The 18436-nt window shown below is 35.5% G+C and overlaps 1 protein-coding gene across 4 annotated transcripts in view; it reads left to right on the top strand.

Annotated features, from left to right (window-relative positions):
• LOC150079340 (cyclic AMP-dependent transcription factor ATF-1-like) overlaps nt 1–9534 on the top strand; it is a 190484-nt gene extending 180950 nt beyond the window's left edge. For all 4 annotated transcript variants that reach the window (XM_090382634.1, XM_090382635.1, XM_090382636.1 and 1 more), the window contains one exon: nt 9390–9534. In XM_090382634.1, the coding sequence (XP_090238760.1) occupies nt 9390–9534 (145 nt within the window). The remainder of the gene's footprint in view (nt 1–9389) is intronic.
• Nucleotides 9535–18436: the final 8902 nt, after the last annotated feature.

The following is an 18436-nucleotide window of genomic DNA, read 5'->3' as shown; positions in this document are numbered from 1 at the left end:
GGATGGTTGAGGGGGAGAAGACAGAGAGTGGTAATCAATGGACACTGCTCATCGTGGACTAATGTTATTAGTGGAGTCCCTCAGGGTTCAGTGTTGCGTCCATTGTTGTTTTCTATATTTATAAATGATATTGATGATGGTATATCAAGCTTTAATGTCCAAGTTTGCAGACTATGCGAAGGTTGGCAGGGTTGTCAAGAACACTACTGACACTTTGCTGCTGCAACAGGATCTGGAAAGGTTGAGCAGATGGGCTGAGAGGTGGAAAATGAAGATTAACATTGACAAATGTAAAGTACTACATATGGGAAAGAGCAACCCCAGAGCAACGAATCAACTCTGTGGTACTACACTGACAGTGGTAGAGAATGAAAAGGACCTGGGGGTAGTTGTGCAGGCAGATATGAAGTTTTCTGAACAGTGCAGACGGGCTGCAAGAGTAGCTCATGGTGTCTTGTCAATGATATACAGGAATTTTTCTAGCAGGGATAAGGAGGTGATTATTCCCTTGTATAAGGCAATGGTCAGGCCACACCTTGAGTACTGTATACAGGTCTGGAGGCCTTATTTCAAGAAGGATGTATAGCTGCTGGAACGAGTACAGAGAAGGGCACAACAAGACTGGTGAATGGAACAAAGGGTTGCTCTTACGAAGAAAGGCTTAAATTTTGCAAATTACAGTGTCTGGAGACTAGGCACCGGCAAGGTGATCTGATAGAGGTTTATAAAGCCTTGAATGGTTTGAGCATGCTCAATGCCAATGGGATTCTTCCTCTTGCTCAGAATAATCACCTGAGAGAGCATAAATTCAAACTGAGGAAAGACAGATGTAGGATAGATGTGTAGAAATTTGCCTTTAGCCAGCGAGTAGTTGGTTGGTGGAACAGACTTCCATCCCTTGTTGTGGAAGTTGATAACGTAAATAAATTTAAAGCTCAGCTGGACAGGTATTTTGAACGAACGGAGGGGTAAAATGGGAGTGTGTGTTTTTTTTTTTTTTTTTTTTGCTGATGCTGCATAAGCTTGCTCTCTTACATCATATGCCTCTACTAATGCTAATGTTTTAGTTTATGTAAGAGGCACAGGAGGTAAAGATTTTTTAATTTTTTATTTATTACAAAATAACTACCTATTGGAGTGACCCACCGGTGGATTATTGGGTATCAAATCCTGTGACTGAGTGACTGAAACATTTCTCTTCTGTGCCTCATCCAACAATTATATTTAATAATATTAAAAATAACTTGGCTTTCTCTCTGAACAAGTGATATCTTAGTACCACAATTTGTTGACATGAATATGATCAGAAAATGTAGTAATGTCCACTGCCAATTATACAGTGTATTTAAATGTGGGAGCATATTCTATAGCTAAAATAAGAAAAAAAAAAAAAAGTCTTATAAATGCACCTCAAATCTTTATTTCCAAGATATTAAATCATTAGTCATATTAAACATTAATCGTACATTACAAAACATAAAAAGAAATCAAAATAAACTTCTAATAGGAAAATATCGAAAGAAGCCATTCAAAGTGACAGCCATTTTGTTTAATACAACATTCAGCACAATTCTTTAGCATGTTTTATCATTTCAGGCCTGTTCTGAATGGTTTCAGCATCTTCCAAAATGTGATTTCTCAGTTTTGTCTTGTATGATAATATATCACTTGACCTCACATCTATAGAAATGGTGCGAGTTCAAGTGAGTGTGGTGGCCATTATGACCAATCGATTGATTATTGTACTCCACACTTGAAAAGCCAGAAACATCACAGGAAAAAGTGGGTCAGTGATCCATCCACATCCTCTACTGATTTTCATTGGCCATGTTTTCCAATTGCTCCCACAAATTATTCCACAGAAAATGTAGGTATGCCATTCCTGAAAGCCTTGCTGAAAAAAAAAATAAGGATTAATAAGGCTGCCCCTAAAACACCACACCAAACATTACAGGAAAGGGTATGTTCATGATGAATACTCACAATCATAGGTTGATTTTTCTTTGGCCTAGGTATGAGTGTTTTTAAGAATTGAGGATTCTATTAATTGTAAAACATGATTTACCTATAATCAGAACATGGCTTAAAAATTGAGGATCTTATGTACATTGCAAAATGAACCACTGAAACAAATTTCTGCATTTATTTATATATTGTGGCAACAATTCTTGTACAGCGTGAATCATTTGCTCTTTAATTGCATTTCGTCAAAAATCTTCCCTTATCAGCATATACTCATAATGGTTTTGGTGTACCTATTTCTCCAAGTCACCTCTCCATAGCAAGAAATGTTACAATTTGGTACTTGTTGAATCAGAAATTATTGACACAGCTGTGTACAGAATTATTATGAACCTCACCATGAATTAAAATTGTATTTGTTAACTCAACAGAAGTATACAAATTTGTATCTCCCATAGCATCAATTTAACGAACTGCCATATTGTAAACAATGAAGCAGTCATCTTGGAACCTGAAAAGTAGCAGACATATTGGCACTGCTAATAGGTACCTTGCCACACAGGTTACTCACAACTGAGTAATTGCTATGATTCATTTAGGCTTCAGTTCTGCAAATTGCATCATCTCGTGTTTAAAGCCTTGAATGGATTGAGTAAGCTGAATGTTAATGGCATTCTTCCACTTGCTGAGATTACACACATGAGGGGGCATAAATTCAAGTTGAAGGTTGGTTGCAGGACAAATGTACAGAAAGTTTGCCTTCAGTCAGCGGATGGTTGATTATTGGAACAGGCTAAGGGTATGTATGGGTGAACTGTGTAAGTTTTTTTTTTTTTTTTTTTTTGCTGATGCTATATAAGCTGCTTTCTTGCATTATTTGCCATTACTACTATTTCTATTTATGTTGGATGGATTGGAGCAATCTTTTAGGGCCTCAATGAAGTCTCTCCCCTCCTCTTATGATTTTCCTTCTGCTAAGAATTTTGGGAGCTTTCAGGTTGAAGCTGTGACCTTCAGAGATGAAGACCATGCCAGGCTCAGCAGTCTAGCCTCCAGTGAAGTGGCATATCACAGATCAAATTGTGGCCATTACCAGGCCCAGTGTAGCAGGTTAGGCAAGTGGAGTGCAGCAGCATATGCATTTGAGTAGGCCAAGGCCCGTGTTCAAGCCTGTAGGGCTTCTAAATATAGTTAATGATTATAACGCTTGCCTACATCAGATTATCCTATTGCTGGCAATATGCCAAGATTATTTCATTTGTGTAGTAAGAGGAGTTGCATCATAGTGCAAGCTTTAATGCCGACCGGGCTAGCCAGATGGGTAAAGTGCCTGCCTGGCAAACCAAAGGTCGCAGGTTCGAATCCTGCCTCGGGCTTGGATCAGAGTAAAATGCAAAAATTTTGGGAGGTGCATTATGGCCACAGAAGCTGATGCGCCAACAACTAAACAAAAAAAAAAAAAAAAAAAAAAAAGCAAGCTTTAAGTTTGCAGTCTTATGCATTATTCTGTGCACATGGCATTATAAAAATATGCAAATGAACTGGCATCTGCATGTCAAAGAGAGAAAGAAAAAAGAAATCTGTATGTAGCCAAGGTAAGAAAATTGTATTCAACATTATTTGAACATCTTGATAAGGAAGCATTAAATAATAAACTGAGTAAGCAACAAAGCATGCTAGTGTAGCAACAGGATTTTCACAATAATTCATGAAAAGAATTTGAAGTTGAGTAAAAGGTGAATGCTCACCATGTTTCTTTATCATCCACAAAATGTTAAAAAAACTTATACAAGTTATTATCTGAACCAATTTGATTGAGATATGTCATAAGGTGAACAATCCAGAATTTTTATTTTTATGATAAAAAAGTTACAACTACATCTAAATTAATCCCAGTAAAACAGAAAATAAATTTTAATTGGTAAAGAGAGAAACTTTAAATATAAATTCTTCATGAGATGAGATTCTGTTGGAAGAAATTACAAAACAGAAGAAAAGTTTTAATGGAAGGAAATAAATGTTATATTTAAGAGAAGGAAAATAAAGTAATTATGGAAAATGAAACAAATAAAAAATGAAAAGAGATCTATTGTTTACATTGATGAAACTGGGATTTTACATGCAGAAAATGTTGGCAAGCTGAAGATATTTCAGGAGTCAGTGAACCAGGAAATGCATCTAGAAGACTTATTGTTTTATGTTCCAGGCAGAAAAATAAAGTTTATTCATAATTCTGATTTGATCAATAAAGCAAATGTTACTATGTAAGATTATTACAACCATATGAAATCATTTATTTTTCAAAAATGGACAATCAAGGAACTTTTACATAACCTGCCATAAAATGTTATAATAATCAAAAATGCATCTTATTATTCAGCTGAACAAACCTCCAACATTACCAAAAAGAAAATGGGGAAATAATGGCTTGGTTGTAATAGTAATAGCGACATAGTGCAAGGAAGCCACAGGCTTTTGCTGCACTAGCTGGAGAGGAGGGGGATGAGTAGATAAGAAAATGCAAATTTTCTTATCTACTCATCCCAACTGGAATAGTTGACTAGTATAGTTGACCTTTGAATTTATTCAAATTGTCAGTCTCAACTACCTGTGGATGTAAACTGCTCCAGCTATCAATGACTTGCTGGCTAAAAGAAAACTTCCTGCAATCTAGGAGGATTTATGCCATCCAAATTCTGGAATTCTCTATAACAATGAAAATTCTGCCTTTGTTCATTTCACTAACCCCTCTCAGAGCCTTATAAACCTCAATCAAGGCACCTCTGAGGTGCCTGGTTGCCAAGCTCTGTAGCCCACATATACTGAGCCTTTCCTCATATGGTCACCCATTTTCCAATTTTGCCATGCGAGTTGCCCATCTCTGGACCCTTTCTAGAAGTTCAATGTCTTTTATCAGATGTGGTCTTAAAATTGCCTTATACAATGGGACTACGACCCCCATATCTCTAAAGGATAATGTTCGATAAATCATCAATAAGACACTGTGGGCTTTCCTGGCTGTCTCTTTATACTGCTCAGAAAACTTCATATCTATCCGTATTATAACTCCCAGATCCTTTTACGTTGCCACTGATTTTAATTCAACCTCTACAAGTGTATAATTTATTTTGGGGTTGCTATTTCCCAAGTGTAAGACCTTGCATTTTGCTGCATTAAAACAAAGCTTCCACATTTCTGACTATTGCAGCCTGTTCAAGTCATCCTGAAGGATGGCTGCTTGGTACTGATCATTAACTACTCTACCAATCTTTACGTTATCTGCCAAGTTTTTACATCAAGCCTTCTATCCTGTCATCAATGTCATTTATGAAAATAAGAAACAACAGTGATACACAATATACAAGTGATACAAATTCTTCGGGGAACCCACTTCTGAATTTACACTGGTTTGAAGAACATCCATTAATCACAACCATCTGCTCTGCAGCCACCCCGCAACCCATCTTAAATTTTTCCAGTAATCCCAACCTGTACCAGCTTATACAATAACCTCTCATGAGGAACTGAATAAAATGCCTTGCTAAAATCCAAATACACTTGTCAAAATTGTTCCCTACGTCCAACTCAGGAGTAATTGTGAAAAATAGCTTACTGTTAGTTAAACATGATTTTCCCTTAACAAAAGCGTGTTGTGTATTATTAAGAACGCCATATCTATCTAAATGTTCCTCGACTGCACTCTTAATCATTGTTTATAAGATGTATTGGTGATATTCAAGGTATTTGTGTTTGTATGGCAGTCTCCAGGATTTCCCCTATAACCGCAGATGCAACTGACAAGGCAAAGCGCCAAGGCTGGCATGTGTGTATGTGTTAAATGTATGTGTAGGTTGTGTTGAGTGCCAACACAATTTTGCAGTCAGGAGGCAGGGGACACCCTGTCCCCTGACTCCCATCCCAAACCATGTGGAGGCAGCCAGGTTCAACCACCAGGGAAAGACTTACTGGGACTATCAGGCAAGCTTGGGAGACCCATGGTATTTAAGGAAAGGAAGTGGGATATACAGAGGAAATAGTGTGGGATATGAAGGGGAAGGAAAGTGGATAGAAAGCAAGAAGATGAAAGTAGAAGGCATTCCCTGAAAATGAAGAATCAAGAATAACAGAATATAGAATTTAGGTCACCAGTGGGATCTGTTACTGCTCATAAAAACAAACATATAACTAATCAAAATACAGCTCAATCAATTAATAAGTTAACTCAATTAGCATTTAGATGTATTCAAACTCTCAACTATAAATGAATGAGTTACCACCTAGCAACAATTTAACACAAGTTATCAATCATTATACAAAATACAACTGTCAACCCGACAGTCACCAAACCTGGGTGAACTATCACCTTGAACTTATTTACAACATAATTTGTGGTTATACACATTAACAAAACAGAACTTCAAGAACAGCAAATTCAAGCTGACAATTTGTTGGCAGCAAGCCCTCCATTTATCAGAAGGCTGAACATTTACATAGAGAATTTGACTGAGGATAAAATAATGTTTTTTTAAATTTAACCTTTATAATTATCAAGTGTAACCAGTACCAATAAAATAAACAATGTTATCATAATGATTTAATTCTGCTGACAACTTGCCAGAAACATCCTCAATCAAACACTGAGGAGAAACTATTATAACATATTTACAATTCCATAGTACAGTGCATGCACTAATCACAAAATAAACAAGTATTTATCAGTTTATATTTAAAAGACACTAGCAATATTCTTGAACCAAAAAAGCAGTCTGTAACCTGTTATACAATCTTCTTGATGACATAATGTTATCGTGATAATTTAATTCTGCTGACAACTTGCCAGCACCATCCTCAATCTGAGGAGAAACTATTATAACATTTTACAGTTCCATAGTACAAACAGGTGCAAACCATGCACTAATCACAAAATAAACAAGTATTTAACAGTTTATATTTACAAGACACTAGCAATATTTAACCTGTTGTACAGTCTTCCTGATGACATAATGTTATCATGATAATTTTATTCCGTTACCAACTTGCATTGGTGATATGCTGACATTTCTCCAATCCAAAGGAATCTCTCCTGAGTCCAAAGATATCCTCATAATTAACTTTATTGGTACAATACACTCCCTGGCGGCCTCCATCAAAATTACTGGGTATATGCCATCAACTCCAGAAGCCTTACCTGCCTTTATGCTCGAAATATTTTCTAATAAATAGTCATCTATAATTTCAAAATCGACAATTTCATATGACTCTGCCTCACTTGCACAGCCTCTTCTCGATGTGAAGGGTCTTTCTTCAGTAACGACAGATGCATAGTACCTGTTCAGTTCAATTCATCTGCAACATCAGCTGGGTTGTCTAAGGCTTTCCCACACCCAGTGCATAAGGGTCCAATCTGATTCGCTTTTTCCTACCTTGTATTCACATACATGAAAAATTCCTTGTCCCCCCTTTTTTGTTTTCTCAGCCAATCCTGTGGTAGTATTACAAATCAACTTGTAGCTGTTGTAGGCTTGAGTACTTTTCACCGCTCTCTAACTATCCCATGCTATCTTTTTCTGCTCTGTTTGACTGGCATCCTTATATTTTCCTAATGGTATGTAAGCATTCATGGCGTCTGTGATTTTTGTTTTAAAGGTATTTCATAATTCAAGTGTATTGGTCCTTACTCTGCAATCCATCCAATTAATAGATGCCATATAGCACCTTAAACTATGAAAATCTCTCTTCTGAAATTAAAATCCGTTCCTTTACCTTTAACTATTGCAATTTCTTTATTTATCTTCCATCTGATGAATGCTTGATCACTACCTGCCAGTGGTTCCTGTATTTTAAGTCCTTTGATGTCATCTAATTTGTGACTAATGATGAGGTCAAGAATATTCTCACCCTTGGTATTATCTGTGACATTCTGGTACAAATAATAATCATCATTTATTTAGAAAAATTTTTCCCCAAGGTGAGTGTCCCTCTTGCTTATTCCAATCAATCTGGGGCATATTGAAGTCACCCATAATAAGACATTCATGCTTGCTTGCCCATAAATGCTCTTGTCATATTCTTCACAATCTTCTGGTCTGTAGATTACTCCTACTATCATTGTTCCTTTGCTTCCAACTAATTCTCACCACACAGATTCTGTTCTGTTCAGATTTAAGTTGAGATTCGGCAAAGGTGCTTTTCATGCTCAGGCTGCTTTTGATATGAAGAGTGATATCATCACTCCTTCTGTCTTCCCTATATACATTATATATGCCATAATTAAACTCATCATCTCCGATTTTCAGGTGTTATACCACGTTTCTGTTAGTCCTATTACATCGGCATTATTTTTCTAGCCAGGTATTCAAACTTCAGCCATTTTGTTGACAACACTCATGACATTATGTTCGTTATTTGGTTTTTAGGAGCGTTAGCAACTAAGGCCATATTTCTCCGGGGAGGATATGCGGTGGTCATTCCCGACCTTTCCACATCCTCCATATTTGGTGGGCATGGGCTCGAACCCCGGTCTAATCAAGAAGCGTGTACTACGCACTGCTGCTCCTGCTCACCAGGCTACAGAGGCACTGAGACATTACTGTAGACACAGTGAAGACTAAGTTTTCTTCTATACTTTACTGCCTTGACACACCCCTTGAAGTTATTTAAGCTTGTTTCCTATCTTTCACATCCTGCTTATTTGAAATGTTGCTACAATCAGAACATCCTGTCAACATCAGCTGTTGCGGCAACACACAAGAATTCTTGAAGTGAGTGCAAGGATTACTTTGACCCATGTCATCAGATAAATGCAGATTTGCAAAAATCCTTACACCATATTGTTCAAATGATTATCATCTCTACAAAAGAGACTCCTTCTATCTACAAGTGCAGGCCAAGCTGATAACCCCCCCCCCCAGTCTTGCAGATTCCCTCAAGTCTTGAGTTAATCCAACAGGTTTTCAGCAGATTATCTTATCTGCTCTTACTGGGGCCTGAATAAGGGTCCCAAATAAGAATAGTCAAGTGAAAAGTAAAACTGACTGTAACAGATATGATGGAGAATAGCTGAACATTAACAAAAAAAAAATTATTATATATATAGTCACCAATCTTTAGAAATTATTTTAAAAAAAAAAAAGTGCCATTTGTATTACACTCTCAATAAATATATATCAGAAACCGTGAATTTTTAGGCAACAGTTCATACCAAGAAAGTATCTCACATATCACAAGGCACTTTTAAAATGCCATGGTACATGACATTAGTAGGCCAACTTGAAATGTTAACCGGTTTTGTTCCTGTTGTTATGAAGAGCTGATACAATGCCAACTACGATACACAAAAATATTTGCACTTTTATGGGTAATTCTGGTAATAATAAACACACACATAACAAATGAAGTGTTAATTAAGATATTTTTTTTCTTTACAGAGAAGCAGCTAAAGAATGCAGGCGGAAAAAGAAAGAGTACATCAAATGCTTGGAAAACAGAGTAGCTGTTCTTGAAAATCAGAATAAAGCTCTGATTGAAGAACTAAAATCACTAAAAGAATTATATTGCCAAAAGAATGAATAGAAGTACAATAAATGAATTGTTAAGTCATTTGAATGATAGCCATATATTATATATATAAAACAAGCAAGAAGAGTTATTCTAGTAAAATTCTGCTAGAAATTCAAAGAACCAGAAGAGATGACAAAAAAAAGAAAGCTGGGGTATTTATTTAATGCCTGTTCACAGCTGTCTAACAAAAAATTTTAATTCCAAATTTCAGAATTTATTATACATTTCTTGATTTATCTTTCTGGGTGAAATATAATGCTATTAACTTTGTATTAATTTAAATTTTCACTTTTAAAATGCTTGCCTTTGATATTCAAAGTTTCTTATATGATATATATATACCTGTGCTGTATTATTTTTTCCATAATGGATATTTTCTTATATGTGTACAAACAGTTCATAATTTGAGAGTTTATATGATTGTACACATGATCATCCTTTTGGATGTGTAATTTTATTTACATTTGTAAAATAACCTTTTTGTAAACAAGTTTGTCAATAAGTTCTGTCAACAATTTGCAAAGGCTATTGTCAAGACTATTGTATGTTTTTTTTTTTTTTTTTTTTTTTTTTTTAAGGATTTTAACATATCCAGTTAAAAGTAACTGTCTATTTAATTTTCAGTTTTGTTCTGACATCTTCCACATTCTTCAAGAAATTCTGACTATATATTCCCTTTAAACATAATATAATAACACCTTTATTTTTCATATGCTTTTGCTTACATATCAATAACTAAGAAGAAAATAGTTGCTTAATTTTTCTAAAAATTTAGAAAAGCATTTTATTCTGCATTAAAATTAACAGGGAGTTCTAAATACATCTTTTCTTAAAGTGATTTATGTTATTGAATCATTATGGAAGAAATTCAGATTTATGAGGTGTGATCAAAAAGCTTGGGAATTAACTTTGTCCCTTAAAATCACAGCATCATAGCAAGTTTTGACTTTAATTACTTGGAAGGGGGTGGGGGTCTATGTGATTGTTCATTATTATGTTAATGAATTGATAGACACTACACTAGTACATCATGTGGTACAGTAAGTAATTTATTATCAAAATTATACAATTTAAAGGAATTGACCCACCTCAATACCAAACACTTAAATTATTTATGATTACATTTCATGAAGATGGGAAATAGTAAGTTCCCAACACGTAGTGTATACATACGTTTCGGATATATACATAATCCGAGTAGTGTCCATCAATCCATTAACATTATAAGTTTTGACTTGTCACAGCATCTTTGGTGACTCATCTATACATGATGCATGAATCACCCATTTATCTACAGTCAGTTTGAATTAGTGCACATTGAATAGAATGTGTTTCATCATATTTTAAAATGAATGATTTCACTGAGCAGTGAATTTGCATCAAATTTTGTTTCAAATTAGGGAAGAGTGCAACAGAAACCCTGGAACATTAAAAACAGCTTTCAGGGCAGATAAGTGTTATCCAAAGACTTTAGTGGTTCTCAAAGTTTAAAAATGAACACTTCATCTTGAAACTTCACAAAGCTTAAAAAGGTCACTTGTCTGTTAAAGATAACCTCACTATGGCTGCTCCTCACCTTCAGAACAATTGATTCAATTGCTTACAATGAGTGATCAGTGTTTAACTATCTCCAAAGTTACTAATGAAAGTGACATTTATGGTATGTGCCGATCAGTTATAGGGAATATTTGGGATTGTGACGTGTTTAAGTCAGATTTGTTCCTCACATACTCACTGATGACTACAAAAGTGCCGATTTCTCACATTGTGCTGCTGTTGATCCACGATTTCTTTTTTCTATTACTTGTAATGAATCGTGGGTATTTGGTTATGACCCAGAAGCAAAGGTCTAGTCCCCTCAATGGAAGCTGCTGTCTTCTCCAAGTCCCAAAAAAAAAGCAAGGTATCTCACTCAAATGTAAGATAAGATCACGACTGTCATAATTTTTAACTCGCAGGGCATTGTTCATTGTGAATTTGTCCTAAATGGTCAAACAGTGAACCAGAAATACTACAAAACGGTTCTTTACAGTGATTGTGTGATACTGTTCAGAGAAAATGGCTAGAAAAGTGGAATCGGCTCTACCTCCTCCCCATTAAAACCCCCTTGAAAAGTCAGATTTACAACAACTGAATACATTATTTAGAATGCAATACAGGAACTATTAGAAATTCCAAAATAAAAATCACCAGGAATGTTTCCAAAAGTTGCAGAAGCATTGGAATGGGTATAAACTGTCTTTGAAGGAGATCCACCCAAATAACTGGTAAGCTTCATTTCCAAATATCAGTTCAGTTCCTTAACTTTTTGATCGTACCTTATAATATTCCATTGTTATCATATGTATAGGATCTTTGTCAAAAGACATTGCAGATTTAGTTGTATGTATTCCAAAATATCAATGACATATATCAATGGGTTTGGTGTCTCTGAACTTGACAAGCTTGGGAAAATTTGCCCCTGATAGTAACTTCATAAAATTGTATAGGACTGGAAAATCTGTAAAATATCTTAATTAAAAATTTTAATTAAGAGAAACTAACAATATATAGGATTGTTTTAAGGAATGTGAACTTGTTTTCATACAAATTTAAGTATGGCATCTCTTGGCAGCAGATAAAGACAGGAAAGTCTACTTCTGTAGTTTATTTCTGCATTTTTTGGGGAATGATCCTGTTTTTCTAACAAACTCTCTTGCAAGAGTAATGGAATATTTCCAGAGATGAATACAGAATGTTTCGGTTAAAGATGTTACATGTATTGAAAATGTTTTAACATGACTTTAACTCTCCCAAGATATTTGAGTGCTGAGATACCAAGCAACACTAATGTCTCATGTATTTAAATGAGACATTAGTGTTGAGATATATACAATTAAAACTGGGGAGTCTTTTTTTTTTTTTTTTTTTGGATAGACCTGTAGGAGAACATTATTTACAAATGAAATTTTAATCATTTAAAATTAGATATGCATAATTTACTTCATTTATGACTCTGTGAACACTGTGCCTTGATATATTCTACAGAATTTATTCAATCTTTGCTCAGTAAAGTGAATGATACAGCAAGGTGGTCTGTATTAAGTGCTTAATGTAAAAAAGAAATGTAATTGATATAATATCATAAGTTTAAATTACATTTTTTTTTAAAAAAAAAAAAATTGTGCTAATAGTATAAAAGTATTTGAATGCAGTTAAACTGAAACTTCAAACCAATTAACCAAACCTGGAATTAAATATAACTTAGCCTGCTCAGTTATATTTAATTCAATTTATATTTAATTTTAAGAGGAAGCCAAAGTGTTAACTTTATTTTTTATAATTATTCTTTTTATTTTATGCTGTTTGTGTTTGACCTTCACAATTTTTTTACCCATTTCCTTTGTAACTTGATGACTCTTTCTTGTAATGTAATATATTCACTTCAATAGTGTTGATTGTTTTTTAACTCCATTTTAGGAGTTAAAGAATACTCCATGATATTTTCTGTCCTTGAAGTTCTGCACAACTAGGATCATATAGCTTTAGTTTCCTTCTCAATTGTTAAGAATTTCATGTTCTGAACTTATATACTCATATTTTACACACTGGATTTCATTCTGGAAAATAAATGTTGATATAGTAGAACCTCAAAAATCCAGAACTTTTTGAATATTTCTCCAAGGGTAGTCGACCATATGAGAGCAAAAAGAAAATAGGCTAGCCAGACTTGAGGCACTACAGGTAACAAATTTATACACTATGTTTCATTAATAATTTGCAAACAACAATTTATTTCTGTTTTTCATGTTTTCTACACTGTATGTTATTGTTACTATGTATTTTCAATGCATAAAACTATTAATTTTGTGGATATTTGATACTAATTCACAACGTATTACTTAACAGTATAGTATAATGTGTTTAATTTTTAAGGCAATTCAATTGCTGAAATCACACTGCACTGTTTATATCTCATATTAAAAAAATTGGACAATCACAACACCCATACTAGAGGCAGCATTCAAAACCCGTGATCTTTACTTCTTAGTCAAGTATGTTACCCACTTGAGCAGTACCTGTTAACGTTTTGACTTAGTGCTGTTGGCTATCATTCTGTGGAGATTACAGGGCTCACGGTTACTGTATTATCTAATAAACATAATGGATTACTCATGAATACTTAGAATATATGCATGCCTTTAAAAAAAAAAAAAAACACACAAAAAAATAAATGGAATTTTCAAAAATCCAGAAATGTGCCTGAGGATGCTGGAATATGAGGTTCTACTTCATCAAGCAAAAAAAATTTTTTTAAATGTAATTATAACTTATGTCCAATGGTATCTATATTCTCATACAGAAATATTCCTATTTTCTGATTGTTATCAAAGCATATCTTCCATAAAAAGAAATGATTTATTTTCTCTTTCTTGTAGTGTCACTACAACAGATATATATAGTGAGAACTAAATCATTTTAATGGCTCTATTTTCACCTTTAAAAATATGTAACAAACTTTGTTATTTGCCACATTGAATTGTAAATATCAGCTATTAAAGTTTTTGTATTATAAAGGATCAGTGTGAGATTCCTGAAGATTATGAAATTATGAAGTGCAGACTTAATTAAGATTAGGCAGGCATAATTTAATTAAATTATTACTTTGAAACTGTCTTCATAAATGAGGATAGTTCAAATTTTACACCATGCAAGAGCTCTTTTTGGATGCAAGAGACATTATTCACATAGAGTTCTTAGAAGTAAGAACTCTAAGAATTGTTTAAAATCTCTATGGAGGAAGCATTATGATATGGAATTTGAGATAATTCTTTCTCAAAGACAGCTTTCTCTAAGACAGCACACATTCTTATATTAGTATTAATAAAAGCAAAATAGTGCAAGGAAGCTAGGCTTCTTTAGCATCAATCTTAAAAATATTTTTTAAAAAACTCACTGATTTCATCCAGATTTCTGTTCAACCCAATTCTGCAAGTTCTACAAGTGTACCCAATTCTACAAGTGTACAATTCTGCCCAGACACAGTACAGGGTGATCCAAAAGTCAGTAAACAATTAAAGAATTGGTATTTCAGTGAATTTTTGACTTATGGTAACAAGATTAGTGCAGAAATGCATAGAATTATGTGAGGTTTTTTCCAAAAGAATGTCAAAATTATTTCCAAATATGTCCACCAGGTGACACTTGATCTGTAACACTACAAAGCACCTCATTATAGTAAATGTTCAATGTGACACCATTCATTGTCGAGCACTGCCCGAAGATGAGTAACGTTATGGAAAGCATGAAACAATATTTCTGGAGGTAGCATTGATACCTGCCGTCGTATAGTCTTTTAGCATTGCCAATGACGTTGGGTGATTTCTGTAAACCCCTGACTTAAGGTAGCCCCATAACCAAAAATCGCAGGGCATCACGTTTGGAGACCTTAGTGGCCATTCATGCTGAAAGTGACGGCTTATCACTCGATTATCTCCAAACGCTGAGTTTGGAGAGAATCGAGTTGTTTCATAGGAAAAGCAATATGGGGTGGTGCTCCATCCTGAGCAACATCCAAAGCTTGCATTCCCCCAGGCTAGGGATAACACAGTTTCATAACAGGTCAGCATAACGCTGACCAGTGACAGTTTCAAAACCAGAGCCACTGATTTCCTGAAAGAAAAATGGCCCTATAACAAAAGAGGTGAATCCACACCACACTGTTACTTTTGACTGATTCAATGGAGTTTTCGTGTAAGCTCGAGGGTTTTCCGTCGTCCAAATTCTGCAATTGTGTGTTTACAGTGCCATTGAGAGTGAAATAGGCTTCATCTATCCACAAAACATTTGGTAGCCAGTTGTCACGTTCTTCAATTCACTGAAAGAACTATAATGCAAATGCTTCCCACTTTGCAAAATCGGGACACCTAACTTCTTGAAGGTGTTGAATTTTGTACGGTTGAATCTACAGAGTACTCGTAGTGCTCTCCATACACTCCCATATGGGAAGCCAGTTCGAAGTGAAACTTCACGAGAGCTTGCTTCTCCATGTGATGACAATGCCATTAGAGTATCTATGTCTTCCGCAACTGCAGCCGCAGTTATAGCACATGTTGGTCTTCCACTTCATGGACGATCTTGTAACAAACCAGTTGTCTCAAATTTCTTAATCATCATTTTTAGTCCTGCAACACTCATTGGTCCTTTACCACATCACATATCCTTCAGCTGACAGAAAGATTGCAAAGCTGCAGTTGCAGATTCAGCTTTAAGGTAATAACATTTCACCAACAGTGCTTTATCCGGTAATGATAACATGACTGCTTAGCCTTATTTTCTTTCTTTCCCAAATGTTCACTAAACTGCTTAGCTGTTGCTCTTGCAATGCCTTTATAGCAGACACTTGTGAGACGTTATTCATGTCACAGCACCACCTGGTGGACATATTTGGAACAAATTTTGACAATCTTTCAGAAAAAACCCACGTAATTCTATGCATTTCTGCACTAATCTCGTTATCATACGTCAAAAATTCACTGAAATAATGATTCTTTAATTGTTTACTGACTTTTGGATCACCCTGTGTATGATGAGAGCCTTGTCGATCAATTCGGCCCTGGAGAGATTGTGCAAAGCTCAAGGGGGTAGAATTTTTTTCAGCCTGGTCTGTGCTTATTGAAAGGAGAGACTACTTCTACAAGAATGGAGGTACACTTAAATAGAAAGGGTGCAAGTATATTTGCTGATGCTATCGAGGCAGTGTTAGGTGGGTGGAAAAACTGCCAGCTTGGGTGGGATACACAGACTAAAAGGTTACCAGTGGCCACAGGCAGAGGCAAAAGTAATTCTTGCACTGCTTCTATTAGAATGAGCAGCAGCACCCAGGGGCTCACATCTGGTGAGTTATGGGCTTGGCAAACCTACGTTCCTAAGCTGGATATCATCATTCTTCTCTTTCTTGGTGATTCCTTTCTGCTTCTTCTCTCTCTCTCTCAGGAATTTTTTTTTTTTTTTTGTTGGTGCAGCATAAGCCTCAGGCTTCCTTGCACCACAAGGCTAATAATAATAATAAAAATGGAAAGCAAGGCAATGGAGATTTCCAGGACTGTTGAGAGTCATAATGGAACAAATAAATTCATGGGTTGTATTAGGGTAACTAAGAGTAGAAACAAGTGCAGGTATCCTTGCATGAACACCAATGCTAGGAGTATAGTTAATAAATTTGACAAGCTTGAAGTACTAGTCAAGACATCAAAGGAAGATATTGTTGGGATATCAGAGACATGGTGCCACAAAGATATAAGCAGTGCAGAATTGGAATTTGGGGAGTACAATGTGTACAGAAAGGATAGACAAGACAGGAAGGGAGGAGGGGTTATGCTATTAGTTAAGAAACATAAAATCTAAGGAAGCGCATCCAACTGATGTTAGTGGACAATGCAATGTTGAGTCTGTTTGGCGTGACATAAACACTGGGAAAGGAAAAATGAGAGTAGGTGTGTGTGTTATAGGCCTGATGAGTATAATGAGTAAATCAGAATGTCTTATAATGGGAGATTTTAACTTTCCAGATATTGAATGGAACTTCTGGGTTGGTCACTCGTACACTAGCAAGACTTTTCTGGATTTATTGGATGACTGTTTTTTACAGCAACATGTTCGAGAGGCAACCAGAGGGAGTAATACTCTTGTAATTCCCACATCAGTACATTGTGATCACTGTCACCCAGTTCCTTTATCTGCAGATTCTTAATGCATTAATAATCACTGCTGATAATCAGAGAATTACTTAAAGATGTAACTACCATCGAGGCTAAGGGGAAGGGCTTTGGCTTTCGTAAAGGTGACTACAGGGGTCTCAGATAGTTTTTAAATTCTGTACAGTGGGATCAACTGATGATGTTACCAACATTGAATTCTGAATGGGAAGCCTTCAGGGACTTAATTTTGGAGGCTACTAATCTTTTCATTCCAACTAAGAAATACTGTTCAAATGAACTAATGAGACTCGTGGCAGAGAAGAAAAATGTATGGGATGCATGTAAAGTATCAGGTGACACAGAAGCCTATGGCAGATATAAACTAGTCTGTAATCAAGTCACAAAGGAAGAAGGCAGATTACGAGAAATCCTTGGCAAAGGATGCAAAGAAAAACAGCAAAGAGTTCTTTACTTATGTAAACTCTAGAAGGAAAGGGATGAATCAGATTGGACCACTTAACATATCTGGGTTGACTATTGATGATCATGCTAACGTAGCTGATAAATTGAAGGAGTATTTTGCATCAACATTCACACATGAGGAATTACTCAATGAGGGGAGTGCCAGAAGTTTATCAAACTCTACCAGGGAGCTAAGTGATTTTATAATAACTGAGAGCAAAGTGGAGGAGAAATTGTTGAAGTTAAAAATAAAAAGAAGGCACCTGGGGTGAACTGGATCTATGCAGTTATATTAAAGGAGGCAAATGTATCACCAATTCACAAAGGGGGTTCAAGAGTTGACACAGGTAACTATACACCTGTTAGTTTAACCTGTGTTCCGGGGAAAATAATGGAATCACTGGTTAAAGAAGCTAGTTAGTTAGTTATTTGGTTTTTAGGAGCACTAGCAACTAAGGCCATATTGCTCCGGGATATGCGGTGGTCATTCCCTGACCTTTCCGCATCCTCCGTATTTGGTGGTGACGGGCTCGAACCGGTTAAAGAAGCATTGCAGGATCATCTAGACAAGACTGCAGTAATACAGCATGGGTTAAAGGGAGGTCTTGTCTGAACAATTTGATTGGATACTATGATGTGGTCACAAAGGAACTGAATGCCAAAAATAATTTTGATATCATGTACTTGAATTTCAGGAAAGCTTTTGATACTGTTGCACATGAAAGACTGCTATATAAATTGGAGAGGTATGGCATTAAGGGTAAGTTGCTACA

This window comes from Mastigoproctus giganteus, chromosome 10 (genome assembly GCF_048544385.1).
Source record: "Mastigoproctus giganteus isolate SK-2022 chromosome 10, ASM4854438v1, whole genome shotgun sequence".
NCBI classification, from domain to species: Eukaryota; Metazoa; Arthropoda; class Arachnida; order Uropygi; family Thelyphonidae; genus Mastigoproctus; species Mastigoproctus giganteus.
The sequence above is the reverse complement of the archived record's forward strand: the minus strand, read 5'-3'. Positions and strand labels throughout refer to the sequence as shown.